Source organism: Magnolia sinica, chromosome 14 (assembly GCF_029962835.1).
Source record: "Magnolia sinica isolate HGM2019 chromosome 14, MsV1, whole genome shotgun sequence".
Classification (NCBI taxonomy): Eukaryota; Viridiplantae; Streptophyta; class Magnoliopsida; order Magnoliales; family Magnoliaceae; genus Magnolia; species Magnolia sinica.
Genome location: NC_080586.1, coordinates 72750202 through 72770044, shown reverse-complemented (window position 1 = coordinate 72770044; position 19843 = coordinate 72750202). Strand labels below are relative to the sequence as shown.

General features: G+C 42.0%; 1 protein-coding gene across 1 annotated transcript; it reads right to left on the bottom strand.

The window, feature by feature from the left end:
- Positions 1-1753: 1753 nt before the first annotated feature.
- Positions 1754-3737, bottom strand: LOC131226163 (S-adenosylmethionine decarboxylase proenzyme 4). The gene has a single exon (XM_058221884.1). The coding sequence runs from the start codon at positions 3452-3454 to the stop codon at positions 2441-2443; it is 1014 nt and encodes a 337-aa protein (XP_058077867.1). The 5' UTR covers positions 3455-3737; the 3' UTR covers positions 1754-2440.
- Positions 3738-19843: the final 16106 nt, after the last annotated feature.

The window sequence follows — 19843 nt, the reverse complement described above, 5'->3', positions numbered from 1 at the left end:
GTGGATTGAATCAAGTTCGGGTCAAGTACTTGAAAAGTCCAATTGAGTTGAGTTGGACCAATCCGGTCGGACACGATACCTCTAGGTTGGATTGGGCCGATCCAACCCTTTGCCCGGCCTGTACAGTCCGCCGCCATGGATAAGGATAAATGGATGATCCAGGTCTTGCACACACCTGCATGCTGGCATGTGCTCTGCCAAGGCAAAGTTCTCACAAGTGGGCCCCATGCTTCGTCAATCCAGACGGTTGATCCACTGTGTTCCACCATGGGAGGGAGAGTGACCAAAAATCTACTCAATAGGGAAATTTGAAACCTTCCAATTTGTAGCCTGAAAATAGACGGTTGAGAGGAGAAATGTAATAACAGTCCACATTCTCTTCTCAAATTGAGAAAAATAAAAATACTAGTAGCTAGGATCACATCCACACATGTAACGCCACAGAACACCGGTCTGGACCACCAAATTCCCGGGCCCACTTGTAAAAAATGAAAGCCAAAATTAGCGGCTGTGATCTTCCAATCCATGAGATTTTTTTAGGACATGATCTATCAAGCTGGGGCCCAACAGACCTGTGGTTTAGATCACTGTACAAAATGAAAATTTTAATATCGTGCATCAGGAGACTTTTGGTGCAGAGTCCACTGACAGTGGCCCACCATCATCTAACTGATCAGATCCATGGGCCCCACCTGCAAAATCGGCTCGAGGAGAGTATAGACGTATCCGGTCCAGCTGAGGATCATACAAGTTCGTTCACCGACGAAGAGGGCGTACACGGCTACGAAGGAGTTGCATCCGCAGGTTTTCAGTTCTGATAACTGGGGCACATGGATCAATAATCCATACCGTTGATCTGTTTTTCCACCTTGTACGGACCATCCCCACCAAAATATCCCAGATCAATTGTCCTGTCAGCTAATCATGGGACGTTTTTCAGTTGAACGTGCTATACTCGACCGTCTATTTATAGGACACAAATCTAAACGGTTGGGATTCTCCTTCCAGTGAGAATATTACAGCATGGCCCATCAACCGTACGAGACAAATGATCAATGATCTGGATTACTGGACCACTGACCTTAGCTTCCACATTTAAAACTCGAGTACACCGTACACAGCCTTTGAAGGTTTCAAATGGACGGTTGAAGTTCAAACTAGCCGTCAGTGCAAATCCAACAAAGAAATCTCCGTCATCCAATAAAATCTATCGGATTTTGAGTCAATGGCCTACTTACTGTGGGCCCCACCATTTGGGTTGTTTAACTTGAGTTGGGTTTGTGCCACGTGTAAAATTCTCAGAGCGCATTAGCATGCGGAGCAGAAAAAAACAAAAATGGCTATCCGCAATGGTACTATGGTGCTCGAAAAGGATACCCACGTTTCACCCAAGTGGGGCCCATCGTTCAGTGGTCTGTTTGGTCCCTACTTTCGATGGACCATACCCCAAAAATCTCCAAAAATATGAAAATCAAAATCCCCGCCGTTCAATTTTCTGGTGTGTGAATAGATGGTTAAGAAGATAAATGCAGCTACGGTCCACAATCAACTAAGAAAAAAAAGAAGAAAAGGGCCCAATGAGCGGCCAGGATCTTCCAACTGAAAGGAAGGCCTGTCAACAGCCCTTTGGAACCCAGCTTCTCCTTTCAAACAATCCTAACCATCCATTTACCCAGCTATTGAAACCAATCTACGTCAATCCGACCATCAAAATCGTTACCCATCACGTATGGACCATAAATCCTTAAAAAAATAAAATTAAATAAAAAGATTTAATGATCCAACCATCAACTTTCCCTCATTCAATCTGAACAACCATTACATGCTTTCAACCATCCATTTAGCGAACACCCATTCAACGAATAGAATCGCACGATGAAATTTCAAAAAAAAAAAAAAAAAAACATCCAAGCTCCATCCAAAATAAGCCCAGATATTTAGACGGTTTGGATTGAGCTAAGGATACCACATGTAAAAAATATATAAATGAGAAAAAAGTGTACTTTTGCTTTTTTTTTAAAAAAAAGAAAAAAATAAAAAAGGAAGGAAGCAAAACAACCCTCCAACATCCTCAATTCCCCACTAGAGACATTCCTCAAAAATCAGGCGTGACACACCAAAGTGGGGTACACCATCATAATAATCCCCACCCATGGATACATCCAATCCCATCCATCCTCGTTTCAACCAACATCATCATAACCATCCATTATCATCTCCACATCATCCTCATCTCACCCAAAATTTCCTTCAACTACTTTCATCTCTCCCTGACAAACATACCTATGGCCCCCATCTTTTTTTTTTCTTTTCTTTTTTTTTCATGTTAGGTGTTTGGATTGCAAGTTGCAATTACAACATCCCCCACCAAACAAAAAAAAAAAAAAAAAACAAAAACATAACGTGTACCTCATCCCTACCTTTATCCCATACTCCTCCACTACTTCCGGCGAGCTGTAAACGTCTGAAACGTAACAATTCCAGCCGCAGCCGGAAACTCTTCCACCCTCCGGCTCCGAATTTCCAACCCAAGCGGCTTAAGCGCTCCCGCCACCCTCGAACACACGTCAGCAACACCAGCATTCTGCCCCATACACATCGACACCGACATAGTCCCCGGCCGGAAAACACGCGCCACCTTCTTCAACGCCTCCATCACATCACTATCCACCGACACCACACACTCAAAACTCGCGTAGCTATACCCATCCTCGGGTGTAACATGTATCGTTGAATAGTGGGCCCCATCAATCCCATTCATCGAATAACCACACGGGTCGAATGCATAATCACACACGAGCGCAGTCGGGTTTATATCTCCGATACCCGTTAAAGCAGTCATCTCTTTCCCAGCAACATCACCTGAATTCCCATCTCCACGGCGGCGGAAGAAGCGGCGAGCGAGGACTCCATCAAGCTGAGTCATGCAAACTTCCATGGTGAAGATGTTGGGGAGGTGGTCCACCATGTGATGATGATCACTAGCTGTATAAACATGCCATGAATGGCAAGCTTTTGAAGGGAGAATGCAGACTTTCTTATAACAAAGACTACTAGGCAAGTACTCTTCCAAATACAGAACTTCCTCTCTAAAGCTTGTATGAGGGAATGGTTGTGCTTTTGGGAAGATGAAGCTGCCTCTAGTATATCTACAGCCACACAATCCAAGGCCCAGCTGAAAAGCATGGGAGAGTAGAGAAGGGATGGATTTAAGTAGTTGGGTAGTCCCACATGTTTTGATTATGATCTTTGTGGGGTAGATGAAGAGGCTGGATTCTGATAAGACGTAAGCGTCGAAGCAACGGTTGCCTACGGCGGAGACGACGCTGCATTGGACGGCGTCGAGGATTTGTCGTATGGAGACGAAATCGATGCGGCGGAGACCCATCGGATCGTCGCCGTAGAAATGGAGTTCGAGGCGTTTTTCGAAGCCTTCGAAACCGGAGATGGCCATGGATGGATGGTTGAGATTGGAAATGAGTTTGTGTAGTAGGAGGGTGTATGGAGATAGAATGTGGGGATGGTATACACGTAAGAAGTGTGCATGGGAGGGAAGAGAGTGAGAGCTTTATAGAGAGAAGAGAGAGAGAGAGAAGAGAGAGAGGAGAAGGCATGCGTGTGAGGCAACCAAGAATAATGATTGTAGGCATAATGAAGAGGATGATGATTATATTTGTGAGATCTTCTTCAGACAGGAACGGGCAACGGAATTTCAGCCCACGCGTATTGTAGTGGGAATGGCAAAATTGTAAATACATAGACTATTCGTTTAAATAAATAAATAAATATATTTATTTTGATTTTATTTAAAATGAGGGAAATGGGTTGTGGGTTTTTCCTGAGACCTGTTTAGAGTTTTGTTTGTGTGACCCACTAAGGTGTGGGTGTATTACATGTGACCCAAAGCATAGGTGGGTCATGGTGTGGCCCACTGTGGAAATCTTTTTGGATTTTGTGGGGTCCACTTTTTTTTTTTTTTTTAAATTGTAGTTGATGTCCAATCCATTCACAAGATGAGATTCATTAGGATGGAAATTCATGCCGTTTCAAAACTTGGGTGAGCCTGACCATATTATTTTAGAGATTTTTGGCATGGTTTTGGATGGTGTAGATTACTTGAGTTTTGGGTTGTCCTGATCTTTGGGTTTAAGGGAAATGTGAGGGGCGGCGCATGATAGAAGGAGGTTTCATTTTTACGTAACACGAGTTCATTCGTAAAATGATCCCTACGAGGATGAATCCACAGCCCAAGAGTTAGACCATTCCAAAACTCGAGTGGCCCACACATGGGAATTTAGAGGTCTTTGCATGATTTTACATGGTGTGGTCCATATGAATTTTGGATCGTCCAAACTTTTGGACGCAAAGGACAACATAATGGGTTCCACATGATGAATGGAGAGGATGTGATTCAAACATCATGGTAGGGCCCACACACAAAGTTGTAGAATGAGATTATTTTATTATCTCTCTTTTTTTAGGCAAAAAATAAAAAATAAAAAATTCTTTAACACCAATGTATCTAAAGGACAAAATGTCATGACCTAAATTTCGGATACTTGGTGTATACTTTGGACCCGAGATCTATGTCATGGCTTGTACGCTAAATGTAAACTATTTGATATACGTATAAAAATTCACCTAGCTAGTATTACTAATATAGATCTAAATTCCATTCATACGCAAACACGTCTCATGAATAAGAAATCAACTATCAATATCAATCATCAATTATTAATATAGCTAAGGACCCTCCAACTCGGGGTCTTATGCGATAAAATAAAATTTATCCAACAATTTAAAAGAAATAATTAATTATCCAAGAATATCAAATAGAATTAAAATGATACTCATGGCTAGTCTAAGTGTAAGACCCGTGTCCTAGTTCGTACCATTCCGTTAGCTTCCGCGGTCCTTCCGATCAAATTTCGGCAACCTTCGCACCATATTCGACGTTTGCGCGCGATCCTAAGCCAGGTCCCGCACACCGACGTCGGCTCGATCCGAAACTTATATCATAGCGACCGCGTCGTCGCCGCGGTTCCAACGCCGCGACTCGCGTATCGAACCGATACCCAGGCTAGAAGATGTCGGTCTGCATTTATTCCGAAGAAATGTCACGCGTTACGAATCTCGAAGAAATCTCTACAATAAGTCTCATCAATCAACCATAAATGTATCCCTTACCCCAAGTACAACCACCCCACTCCTCCTTTTTCCATAAGTCAAACCTCTCTCTCCCTCACCATCCTTCTTTTACCCATTTTTCAAACCAACCCATACTTCATTAATTACACCCATCACCCTCACCCATCCATATCACTCCCATTATCTCTTTCTCTCTCTCATTTCTCAAATCAAGCAACTCAAGCCTCACATGTCCAAGCCTCTCCAACTCTTCCCAAAATCCAAGTGTGGCCCACTGTAACGCCCTGAAATTCGGGGGTCGAGCATAACCCAGCTCCCGAGTTCCAAAACATCACTTATGCAACATAATTAATGAATGATGTATGTTGACTGTATTAGCACATAAACATGGGATAGATTAAGCCAAAACGCAGATATGATTCAGGGATAAGTGAATAAAGCAAGCGGAAGACTTATAGTAAAATATGTGTACAAGTGTAAGTCCCTGAATTACATATACAACCAGATCGTGTAAAAGTATTATTTATCAAAATTATAAGTACAAGTTACATCATTTCAGTTCCCAAAATAGTAATCCCATAGATCCCGCGCAATGCATCGAGGCTCGCTGTAACCCGTCTCGAAAATCGCATATAGGAGAAGGCACTGCTGCCATCCAGCCTCCTCGCCTCGACGCCGCATCCACATCTCGCAACATCGTGGCCTAAGATGAGTCCGGTGGGTGTGTAACACCGCCTGAAACGTGGGAGTGAGTGATCAACTCGGTGGAACAATAAGGCACGGGTTAACATGTTATCGCTCAATCAAACAAGAATGATAAAGCATAACACTTAAATAAAGCCTAATTACTCTTATTAATGCAGGTATGAATGCAATATGATGCGTGCCCTAACACGTACACCCTCAGCGTCTTCATCTTACGTTACGCATGACATCGCCTCAAAGTGCGCCACATCTACAAAGCACATGCAAATGCGGTGCATGGTTATGATTACCAAGTTGTTATTAGTCCATTTCACACAACAGGATTGGGAAGCTAAGATACCTTCCTCATATCACCATCCAAACAGTGATCCATACTGGGGTCGTCAATCCTAGATATCGCATACGATCATATAGTTGAGGTCGTAGCAAAGGGCTCGTCACCAATCAATGCACGCCTTTCATGCCTTTACTACCACAGATCGGCTCGTCACCTCCTTGCGGTATCCAGGTATGCTCGAGGTCACTACAAAGGGCTCGTCACCAATCAATGTAGGCCGACAGCACGAATATAGTGTCCCATACCACCATAATCGGCTCACGAGTTAAGTTGCTCATTGGTCACTACGGGGAGGCTCGTCACCCCAGCGTAGGCCGACAGCTCGGCCATAGTGTCCCATATACTACCATGTCCGACTCATGAGTCTTAGTGGATCACATACCATGGTTATTAGGATTTCACTGGTAAGTTCGGTACCCTAGATTCAAGCAGTAGCGTCCATACATGGTTAACATACACTGGACAATCGGGTTATTTGATGAACTCGACTAGCACGAGCGCACGTTGAATTGAACGACATGGAGTGCGCAAACACTCCGCGTGGTCGAACCACTGCCGACAACTCTAATACGACTCGGGTTCATCTAATGCGTCTCACGTGGCGAAAGCAATCTCAACCACGACCATAGGGTCAATTACCGATTTCCTGGACTAAGGCATAGTCCCAAACATCCTACACTACGACAGATATTCATATGGAATGTAAAACAATAATGGATCAACAACTCAAATCATGTTACATACACATCTGAAGAATAATCAACTTAATATAAATGTAAGCATAGGAATGCTTGAATTTAAATAACTTGAAATGTAACTTGCATAAAGGAAATCATGCGCATCAATAGGAGTATTGAGAATCACTTCTCAACGCCCACAATTAGTGTAATCAGTTACACTTAGATCATTCATGCATTTCTACAAACACTTAGCATACATGGAACAACATACATGACGCATGTTGAAATACGTGCACTTAGACAATTCCTTTTCCCAAGGAGTTGTCATACATGCATCTAGCATACATACATGACCAATAATCATGGCAAACACAAGTGCGTATTTTATACGTATACGGTACTTTATAAATACACTTAAAATACACAAATCTCAATATAGCACATGCATATCAGGAAAGCAATGTAAACATAACATTTGACATGTGAAATCTCATCCATAACAAGAATAAATCACTAACTGGGATTGAAAGCCTTGAAAACCATAACCTATACACTTAAAGTCCGCACCTTAAGCAAAGAAAGAACCGCCGAACTGATTTAGACGAGTTGTCTTCGACAACGGCGCAAGAATACCCTAAAATAAGGATAGAAATGAGATACAATAACACCAAGTCTAGTCTAAGCTCTAACACAGGTTAGGGTTAGGTTAACTTACCCCAAAAGAACTCAGAATCGCCAAAGGAACGATTCAAAGTGAAGATTCAAAGGTGAAGAAGAACAAGGAAGAATCAAGGTGATTCACCAACCAATCTCTCTCACTAACTCTCTCTTTTCCACTCTCTCTCCAAGCTAGGGTTAGAGAAAATTCGTATGGAAATGAGAGCTAGGGTTTAAGGACTATATATAGACCTTAAAATGATGGAAATAACCCCAGGGTCAAGGTATACTTAGGTTATAACCAAAGTACGCCTTTCTCGATCCAACGAAGCACTTGTGGGCCTATAACCACGAAAGGCTCGGACTTAAGCTCACCGACCCTGGATCTAGGTCAGGCTAGTTTTCGTTCTGCTCTTCAGATCAGCCGTGGCGGACCACACTCAATTCAACGGTCACGGAATCTCGATCAAGTCCACAAGCACTAGGATATGCCTGGGCCAACCATCCTGATCAGAGGGTGAAATTGGGTCAGAATCCAACGGTCAGATAGCTTAAAATCGTCGCGCAAGCGACACGACTCAGATTTCATAAAAAGCTTATTAAATTCCAACCGTTCTCACACTCTTCACTCCGAGCTCAACCAAATCGACCCAGAACATCAGATCGACTTGATTTTTGAGGTGAAGACCAAGCCCAACTCAGTGACCGCAACAGCCTAAGATCATCGCTATCGGACTTTCGACGCGCGGTCTAGGTCCGATCCAGATCTTCCAAAAATTCCCCAGAACAACTGGATTTAGCGATGGATCCCAGATTTCAGAGTAACGTAGCGCTCACTAATCTGCACGTTTAGAGCCATGCAGATACAATTTAAAGTGATTGATGCGAATTTCACAAGCAATCAAGTAAAGCACTAATTACCCCAAAAACAACTACTTAAGGAAAGATAAGCACAAAAATTCCAAGGTCGCTACACCCACCCTCTCATCTCTCATCCACACCATCAATCTTCCATCAACCTCCATCAAAAGGCAAGCTAAGGAGCATTGGAGTCTAAGGGACCAAGAAGAAGGAAGATAAGGTGGGTGATCTACCATTGTTTTTAATTTTAAGGCTCACTCGTTGTGGGACCCACTTGATGTATGTGTTGTATCAATGGAGGGCCCATAGTGGCGGGGTCCCTCCTCTCTATTACCGTATATCTCTCTCTCTGTCTCTGTCTCTGTCTCTCTCTCTCTCTCTCTCTCTCTCTCTCTCTCTCTCTCTTTCCTCTCCTTAGAATGAAGTGGGCCCCACCAAATCATGTTAAATCCACTATATTCATCAACAGTGAGGCCCACCACATTTTAGGCAAAATCCACCATCCGATGGGAAGTCCTACATGTATATATATATATATATATATATATATATATATATATATATATATATATATATATACACACACAATATATTATATTATGCTTATATATATAAATATACATATATATATATATATATAGTTGGTGGGCCACGTCCACGTGGGACCCACCACAATGCATGTGTTTATCCATGCCGTCCAGCGTCCTGGGACGCTGGACGGGCGTGGCCTGCATGGAGTGTGTATACTGACAGGGCCGTGTACAAAAAAAAGGGGGCCTTTTTGCAGTGGGCTGTCCACGCAGGTCCCACCTTGATGTATGTATACAATCCAAGCCATCCATCCTCTTCCCCAAATCATTTCAGGCGTTGAACCGAAAAATGAGGTTGATCTAGTTTCCTGGCAGGGCATGGTATAGGAAACAATGTTCCTACCTTTGATTTACTCCCTAATGCTCCTGTATATTAAAAATAGCCCAATATTGAACTCTATGGGATTGTATCGAGCTGCAGGGACCAATGGCTGGGATGGATCCGTCTGAGGTGGGCCCCACCTATTAAAAACCATCGAATTAATGGTTTTCAAAAAAAAAAATAAAGTTTAGGCAGCAGCAAGCGCTACTACCACTGTCAGAGACGCCAGCGGGCGGGCGGACGGGCTGGATCCACGTCCAGCCATGGGCCCCACCATGATGTGTGTTTTGCACATCCACACCATCCATTCGTTGGCCCCCCTCCCTGGCGGTGGGCCATCCGAAAATCAGCCACATCCAAAGCTCAAGTGGCCCACTACAGAGGAAACAGTGGGATTAAACATTTGCCATTGAAACCTTTTTGGGCCACAGAAGTTCTGGATCAAAATGAAATTTATTTTTCCACTTCACCTGGGTCCCAGTGACCTCATGAACGGTTTAGATGGCAGATGAATATCACGGTGGGCCCCAGGTTTGGGTGGCCTCATCAACAGTTTGAATGGCAAATGAATATTACCAACTGTGGGCCCTGGTCCACGTGACCTTATAAACACATTAGATGACAGATAAATATCACGGTGGGCCCAAGGTCCACGTGACCTCATGAACAGGTTATATGGTAAACAAACATCACTGTGGGCCCTACCCCCCCTGGTCCACGTGACCTTATGAACAGTTCGATGGCAAATAAATAGTACAGTGGACCTTGGTCCACGTGACCTTATCAATAGGTTGGGTGAGAAATAAACATCACTGTGGCCCCCAGGTTTGAGTGACCTTATCAATGGGCTGGATGGAATATAAACATTATGGTGGGCCCCATATGAGACCCACTAAGGCATGAATCGTAATCTACACTTTTCTTTCGTGTGGGCCCCACCATAAGGTGTGTATTTCATCTATGCCAACCATCCTTTCCATCCCACATAGGACCCACCATGATGCATGTGTTTCATCCAAGCCGTCCAATCATTTGGGGAATTATTTTTAAGGCCATGTGACGAGGCCCATCTTGACATATTTGTGGGCTGTTCATTAAGGCCCACTTTGAATTGTATAAGGCTCATTGTTGAGGCTCATCTTGATGTATTAGTGGTCCTTGATGAGGCCCACCTTGATATGTATATGTGAGACCCATGTATGAGGCCCATTTGATGTACTGGAGGTCCATGGGTCAAGGCCCAATAGGACGTACATAAGGCCCGTTGTAGTGTAATTCCACCACGGTATATGTGTTGATTTTAGTGGACTTTACCTTGGGAGCAATGATGGTTTGACGTCCACATTGAATGGATAATGTTGGTTAAATGTCCGCATTATAACTCTTCTTAAGGCTCACTGATAGGCCCATATTTGTGGTAAGTAGGCCGTCTAGGCCCATCTCCGTTATACACAGAGCCCATCTCTTTATACATGTTTAGTATAAATCTATGATTCATGATCATTCGCATCATATGTATGCCTGATGTGAGGAGTGACCGATCATAGCATATGCCTTCGGGCGGACTGTTTATGGGCTCCCTGATAGGCGGAGTTGCCCCATATAAGTGCATGGTGCATGCAGGACTGTTGCATGATTGATAGTGTGACTCATGCACTTGCATTTGTGTGATTGTAGTTACTGTATGCCCTAGCGACATCAGGGCCATAGCCTCCACAGACACATCGTGGATGGTAGGATTGGATACTGAAAATATTTGGTTCTAGCATACGGGTGCCATAGATGTCCCTGGGTGAAAATCCCTAAACCCGATGGTACCAGAGGATGACTCTAACGTCGAGACCGAGTGGATACACGAACGGGCGAGGGCCGTATACCAGTAGGCCGCGTCTCCCACTGTGTCGTGGTCGATTGGAAAGGGGTGTGACCTTACCCGCCTGAGTGAGGGGGCAATTTCTAGGTTGAGTTTGACCAGCTTAAGGAATCGGTCCGCTATCGACGAGCCGGGCCCAATATTGGCAGGCGGATAGTGAGGTCTCTTCCACCCTCCCAGTTATGCGTCCGGATAGGGGCAGCAAGCTGGCGTAGAGTGTACTTGACCCCGATGATTATTCATACTGAGAACCGCACTGATTTGATGCTCTAGTGAGGAGCTGCATTGATATGTGGATGAGGATTGACATGCTTGACTTGCATTTTGCATCGCATGGCCTTGATGTGGCCGATCGCATTTATGTTTTGCACCGTATGGCCTTGGTACGGCTAATTGCATACATATATTCATCAGCATAATTCTGCATTTCTCTGACCTTGTATACGGTTGCCTACGGCGGAGACGACGCTGCATTGGACGGCGTCGAGGATTTGTCGTATGGAGACGAAATCGATGCGGCGGAGACCCATCGGATCGTCGCCGTAGAAATGGAGTTCGAGGCGTTTTTCGAAGCCTTCGAAACCGGAGATGGCCATGGATGGATGGTTGAGATTGGAAATGAGTTTGTGTAGTAGGAGGGTGTATGGAGATAGAATGTGGGGATGGTATACACGTAAGAAGTGTGCATGGGAGGGAAGAGAGTGAGAGCTTTATAGAGAGAAGAGAGAGAGAGAGAGAAGAGAGAGAGGAGAAGGCATGCGTGTGAGGCAACCAAGAATAATGATTGTAGGCATAATGAAGAGGATGATGATTATATTTGTGAGATCTTCTTCAGACAGGAACGGGCAACGGAATTTCAGCCCACGCGTATTGTAGTGGGAATGGCGAAATTGTAAATACATAGACTATTCGTTTAAATAAATAAATAAATATATTTATTTTGATTTTATTTAAAATGAGGGAAATGGGTTGTGGGTTTTTCCCTGAGACCTGTTTAGAGTTTTGTTTGTGTGACCCACTAAGGTGTGGGTGTATTACATGTGACCCAAAGCATAGGTGGGTCATGGTGTGGCCCACTATGGAAAACTTTTTGGATTTTGTGGGGTCCACTTTTCTTTTTTATTTTATTTTTTATTTATTTTTTAAATTCTAGTTGATGTTGAATCCATTCACAAGATGAGATTTAGGATGGAAATTCAGGCCGTTTCAAAACTTGGGTGAGCCTGACCATATTATTTTAGAGATTTTTGGCATGGTTTTGGATGGTGTGGGTTACTTGAGTTTTGGGTTGTCCCGATCTTTGGGTTTAAGGGAAATGTGAGGGGTGGCGTATCGAGTTCATTCGTAAAATGATCCCTACGAGGATGAATCTACGGCTAGACCATTCCAAAACCCGTGTGGCCCACACATGGGATTTTAGAGGTCTTTGCATGATTTTACATGGTGTGGTCCATATGAATTTTGGATCGTCCAAACTTTTGGCCGCAAAGGACAACATAATGGGTTCCACATGATGAATGGAGAGGATGTGATTCAAACATCATGGTAGGGCCCACACGCAAAGTTGTAGAACGAGATTATTTTATTATCTCTCGTTTTTTAGGCAAAAAATAAAATAAAATAAATTCTTTAACACCAATATATCTAAAGGACAAAATTTCATGACCTAAATTTCAGATACTTGGTGTATACTTTGGACTTGAGATCTATGTCATGACTTGTATACTAAATGTACTTAAACTATTTCATATACGTACAAAAATTCACTTAGCTAGTACTACTAATATAGATCTAAATTCCATTAATATACAAACACGTCTCATGAATAAGAAATCAACTATCAATATCAATCACCAATTATTAATATAGCTAAAAACCCTCCAATTCGGGGTCTTATGTAATAAAATAAAATTTATCCAACAATTAAAAAAAATAATTAATCATCTAGGAACATCAAATAGAATTAAAATGATACTCATAGCTAGTCTAAGTGTAAGACCCGTGTCCTAGTTCGTACCATTCCGTTAGCTTCCGCGGTCCTTCCGATCAAATTCCGGCAACCTTCGCACCTGTACAGTTTTACATCAATACAAATTAAGTTGTTCAGGCCTAGTGAGAAGTCCCGACATGGTTCTTCACATCAAATTAGAATAGAATAACAACAATCATATACAATATAAGTTCAGAAAGAAAATCCAAATGTTATGCAACGCATGAATACAAGTGGGAATCCATCCACTTGCTTGAGTTGGAAACCCATAAGCCCACATCTGCCCCTTAATAGGCTTCTACCATTTGGTAGGCATAAGGAAGGCCCGCATCTACTTTTTAAGTAAGCTTCCACTAGTATAGTTGACTTCTGATAATGATTCTATTAGATATACCATTTAGGGAGGTCCCCCATGAATTCAACACATGTTATGCATGCAAATGATAGATGTACAAGCATATCAAGTAGTCGTGAATCATGCATTGTATAAATAATTTCGATTTTCATATTTGAATCAATATAGTTTCATACTATCCAGTGATATCAGTATATCTTTTAATTCATATCCAATTAGTAATTCAACATTATGTTGCATCAATACACTAAATCAAATAATTGATTATACTAACACATTACTCAAACCATATCATTATTACTATATTAATACAAAAATCACACATACATCTAAATCAAGTAAGAGTACATGTCAACTATATTAGGGTAAGTACATAACATATCAAACAATCCATTTATTTTAACTTAATGGATGGGAAACACATCGGGATCACTTACGTTTATGTGGTAGAGATAATTCCGTAAACCAATGGTTTGATTTGAATTAGAATCCCCTAAAATCACATAGATGAAAATTATTTTCTAATCTAACTAGTTCACATGGTGGGGCCCACCTTTTTTAATTTAAATATATTTAAGATGTCTCAATTAAATAAATTTATAAGTTAGAAAACAATATTGCAAACATTAAAGTACTATTAGAATTAGCCCCCTGAAATTTCTGTAAATTCGGGCTGTTTTCAGTAACAGTCCTGAAAGTTGATTTTCCTGAAAGTTTAGGCGCCATTTGTAATATTTTGAAATTTTATGACAAAACCCTATGACTTTACAAAAAAAAATCTTATTTAGCCCTAAAATTTTGAATTTTTACACAGTTTGTGATGATTTATATGATTTTTTTTTTTTTTGGGGGGGGTATTTATTTTGATAATTTAATGTTTGAATCACATTTGATAGATGAATTAAGGGCAACCATTGATTGTTACTTGATCAATTTCAAGGGACAACCGATGATCATCTTGATCCGACCATCCATACCTTAATTTATTATAATTCTTAACAATCACATTGATTGGTCAATGTGGCCCACTAGATGGTTAAATCAATCATAAAATCTGGATGTCATCACCATCTGATGTTTGGATTTTGATAGTCGGTCCAAATCAAGTTAGATCTCAACCATCCAATGGTTCCACATAATAAATCAACATATGATTCATTGTTTACCATTTCCTCAGATTGATGTGGCTTATTGAATTGTCTAATTGGTTTAGAATTTAAAATTTTAATTTATTTATTCTAAATAATCTGATGAACGATGATGATTTAATCACACGTTTCAAATTAGGTCATATAATTCTCTGTGCTAAGTTTTAGCTTGTGCAGAGAATTTCACTTCCGGTATTAATTCAATTTCTTTAAATTAAGGAAGAACCTTGATAAATCTATGATCGGTACGATCCATTGATGTGTCGAATAGGTATGATTCTTAAAATTATTACATTATTGAGTCTTAAAAAACCTGTAAACTGTACATATCATATCGATCGTTATCCATCATGAAAAATTTTTACCTTCTGCACATCAGCCATAAAGTCATGCGCATTAGTGTACCTTTCCACAAGAATGAGTTAGACGTACACAGTGGATGCTCGATTGATACAATTCGTCCAATTTGTAAATCAATGCCAAATTAAACTACTGTAGGAAGAAAACAAAGAAAACAAAGAAAAATCATTATACTAATCTGAATAGACAAATTCCAAAAAATCTCTTCCACTTTTTCTCTCATTTTTTTTCTACGAATTTTTCTTTGAATCTTTGAGTCTTAGTAGGACTCTCGCTCGCACATGCTCCCTCTTTAAAAGAGATGATTCATTGAGAGACTACGAGTGTAACGCTCCGGATTTCGAGGGTCGAGCAAGACTCAACTCTCGAGATCTAGCATATCACTTATGTAACATAGATAATGATGTTTAAATGTTGTCCATATCAATGCATTAAACATGAGTGAGATTATATTAAAACAGCATATCATACTCCAGATATAGTTAAATTTAGCAAGCGGAAGACTGAAACACATATATATCTGAATAGGTAAATGTTTTACAACCTCTAGAGTATGATTATGTAGCCGGGCTGAATAAATACATGTATTGTTTCAAAATAGGCAAAATATTAAAATATAAGTGTCTAACTAATCCATGTGCCCCTATATCCCATCGAATCAACACGAGGTTTACATAGACCCACCTGAGAGCTGAACGTAGGAGAATTCCTCCTCCTCATCTAAGAAGCCCAACTCAGCTACATAGACTGCGTCCTCACCTATATTGTAACGTCCTAAAAACTGGGGGTCGTGCATACACTCGACTCCCAAGTTTCCGGGTATCACTTATAACCGATTTTAATAATTTGCATTTAGTCAGGTTTAGATGCGCAGTATGAAATTTCTGGAAACATGAAGCATAACCACAACTAGTTTACTGAAATAAAAGAGGCTGAATATATACAATTCCAAAATAATATGGATGGGTTGCATAAGGCGTTGCCCAACAAAATTACAAAAATATGGCCAAAAGAATGGTGAGCTGAGTCCAACACCCAGCGATCCAAGATCTGTCTACTAGGCCGATGGAGAACCGCCTATCAGCTGGTAGTAGGACAGCTCGTCCTCCTCATCAAGACTTCCGTCGCTAGGCTCCTCATACTCTGTGTCACCTGCAACTACGGCAGAATCTGATTTATATTTTAAAACATCGTCCTAGAGTGGGAGTGAGTGATCAACTCAGTGGGTGCTATTAGTCTTAAGTTGTAACAAACATCAATTATATTATGAATTTAATGAAAGACAAACATTCATAAACGCCTAACTAATCTTGTTAATGCAGATGCATGGTAAATGATATGATGCATACCCTCACACAACACTCTCTCGAGCGACTCCATCTAACGATCACGTATGACCAACCACCCTCATTGTGACCTCAACTGCCGAGTCGCCAACCTAACTAAAGTGATGTGGTCATGATCATGTTAGTCGGGTTTTTAATTAAGTCCATTCAAACAACAGATTTGGAGAAACTAGTACACCCTGCGACGTCAATGCCCTAACTGGTTGCTAGGCCATGGCCCCCCAACGTGTGAGGCCAAGGCCCCGCGATCCTTGATCCCGTTGGGTCCCCCATCTCTGACTTCAAGCACATGGGGAGTGCTAAGCAGATGGATCGCTCGTGGTTACTATGGGGAGGTTCGTCACCCCAGCATAGGCCGACAACTCAGACACAGTGTCCTATTCCACCATGCCCGGCTCTCAAGTCAGCGGATTGGTTTGAAATGGTTATCAATGGGATTCAATGATTGAAGGGTGTTCCAGGTTCCATACAGGTGTGAGCAGATAGGGTTAATAAATAATGGTTGGCTAGTACGTGGCCAAACCTTGTGAGTTCAGGCGAGCACGTGATGAACGACATCGGGTACAAGCGACTCATGTAGTCTAACTATTGTCGCCCGATCGTACCCGCCCAAATCTGCTAATTCAGCCGCGGATGGTCCTGCCAACGGGACCACCTTCTCTCACCTCCATTTCCCGACCAACCAGGGGGGTTTTGAAGGTATTTAATAGCACTCCAACAAAATTAAAATCCATCAATGATCACAAGTAATGTCATGCATTCACACTTCTAACACAATTTCAGATTTTCTCTATAATCACAACTACTAACAATATTAGGAAATAAATGTGTATGTGTGTGGTGTGGGTTAAAGAGGAAGTTAAGCATTTCATATATCTCATAGTACAAAGAATACACAAGGGTTAGTGCATCAAATATGTTATGAGGAAAACATCGTGTAAGAATCAATCAAGACATGAATATGCAATCATCAAATACGTACCCAATCATTTGAAAGACAACAACATTCCATAGCTTTTCACGTTAATTGAGAAGATCAAGGGTGAGGTCTTTCCTAGGTTTTCTCTAGATTGTCCAATACATCACCCAATTAAGCATAATCATTAGATTCATGCTAAAATTGGTGCTAGGCCACCTAAGCATAATAGTCCGCACCTATGGATCGTTGAGATCTTGGGAAACGACCTAAAAATATCGAACTCGAAGTCGATTAGCCGGAATCCTGAGGAAATGTATTTGCATATTAGAATCTCATGTAAATCCTCCCTCAACATGAGGGGTTTTCAAGAAGATGAGAGATTTACCTACCCAATCGGCGTAGAGGGGTTCTTCCGGTTGTAAATGAGGAATTTCTTTGAGGGAGAGGTGAGGATTTGTAAAATGGAACTCCTTTGGGCCCCACTTCGATCTATGGTCCACCTTCTCTCTCACCTTCACTCTCTTTCTTCTCTCTTTACTCTTTTTGCTCTCTCTTTACTCTCTTGGTTGTGGGAGTAATGGTGGGAGTTATGAGAGAAGGAGCCTTAGGGCTTTATTCCATATACTTGGGCCCATTGGCCTCAACTTTTAACAATTGTCCTCAATGGCCCTATGGGGGCCCCTTTTTGCTTTGGGGCAGCCCTATCACTCCCTTGGCCACCAAATTTGGTGTGTGGATACCTTATGGCTTGATGAGGGACTGTGCAAAATTTGGGAGCGATCAGATGTGGGTTTGATCGTATGGTTCCGATCTATAAATGGCCTTATGGGGGCCATTTTAGCCGTTGAGGCGGTTCTGATGGCCCCCTGGCTATGAACTTTATAGGATGGGTGCTCCATGGCCTGATGAAGGGCTGTGCAGAATTTGAAGGCAAACGGACGCGGAGTTTTATCGTACGGGTCTGATTTACGATCAACGGTCACCGTTCTACGATCGGGTCCCAGATTTTATGGATGGGCGTAGAAAAATACTCTAGGCTCTCACTGTAAATGTAAAAGAGATCCGACGCCTACAAAGTCTAGTATCTCAGTTTTAATTAAAAGGTGCCCGATTTTAATTTCGGCCTTTAGTGAGTTGTGTCTGGCAAGTGTCGTTGGGACGACGTGGATAATTTATTTATGGGTGTCTACTGAGTTTGTGGTCCACAATGGACCATAAGCCTAGTGAGATTTGTGGTTCCTCAAATTTTTAAATTTTTCTGACCTTCCTTGGCCCCTGCATGGACTGCACGGGCTGTTGCTAAGTGCAAACGGCTATCTGGATTGACGGCCCACACTTAGTCCGATCATAACCAGATTGGTCCACCCTAATGGACTAACCAGGGTTAATTAATTGGTGGTACCCCACACACGAGCGGTTTAAGTGAACGGTCCTGCTGTAAATCCTCGTGGACGCCCCAGGACACTGTTTTGGTTGGACAAGACGTTACATGCATCTATAATAGAGTCTGGTTGGTGTTTTAAAACACTGTCCCAGTGTGGGAGTGAGTGATCAACTCAGTGGTACTAAAAGGCAAAGGTTAACATATTATCAAGTTAATCAAGTAGTAATGATAAAGTAATACAACAATCACTTCCTAGCTACTCTTGTTAATGCAGGAATGGTGTGCAGTAATGTGCATGCCCTCGCAAAAAGCTTTCTCACAAGCGATTCCGACAACCAATTTCACGCATGACAAACTCCCTAAAGTGCAACTTTCTCGCCAAAGCATATGCAAGACAGTGCATGGTTGTGTTAGCCGAATACTTAATTAAGCTTATTCATACAACAGGTTCGGGAAGCTAAGGTACCTCCATTTACATCATTAACCTAAACCAAAGGATCCATCTAGGGTCGTCAATCTTAGTTAATCATATACGATAGGCAAGCTGTAGGGCATCACCCCTAATGAAAAGCAGTGGATAGGCAAATTCAAAAGTTTATACTCGCGGTCACTACGGGGAGGCTCATCACCTCAGTGTAAGCCGACAACTAGGTGTCCCATACTACCATGCCCGGCTCATGAGTTTGGGTTACTCACTGGTCATTACGGGGAGGCTCGTCACCCCAGTATAGGCCGACAGCTCGACCACGGTGTCCCATACCACCATGCCCGGCTCATGAGTCTTAGCGGATCGTGGTACCATGGTTGAAACGGATTTTTACATTGGTAAGTGGTACCTTAGATTCAAGTAGTAGTGTCCATACAAGGTAAACACACAATAGGTCAATCGGTTTGTTTGGCAAGCTCGATTGGTACGAGCACATGTAGACTTGATCGACATGGAGCGCATAAGCACCCCTTGTGGCCTAACCACTGTCGACAATCGTCGTGTAACCCGGATTCGTCGAGTTACCCAATGTAGCGAGACTAATTCAGCCACTCATACATGAATTGTTATCGATTGTCTGGCCTATGTTATAGCCCAATCTTACTCAGATGCAATAAGTAGACACACGTGATAATCATATAACATTTAACAAACAATCCAAATAAATACCTCATTTGAGCA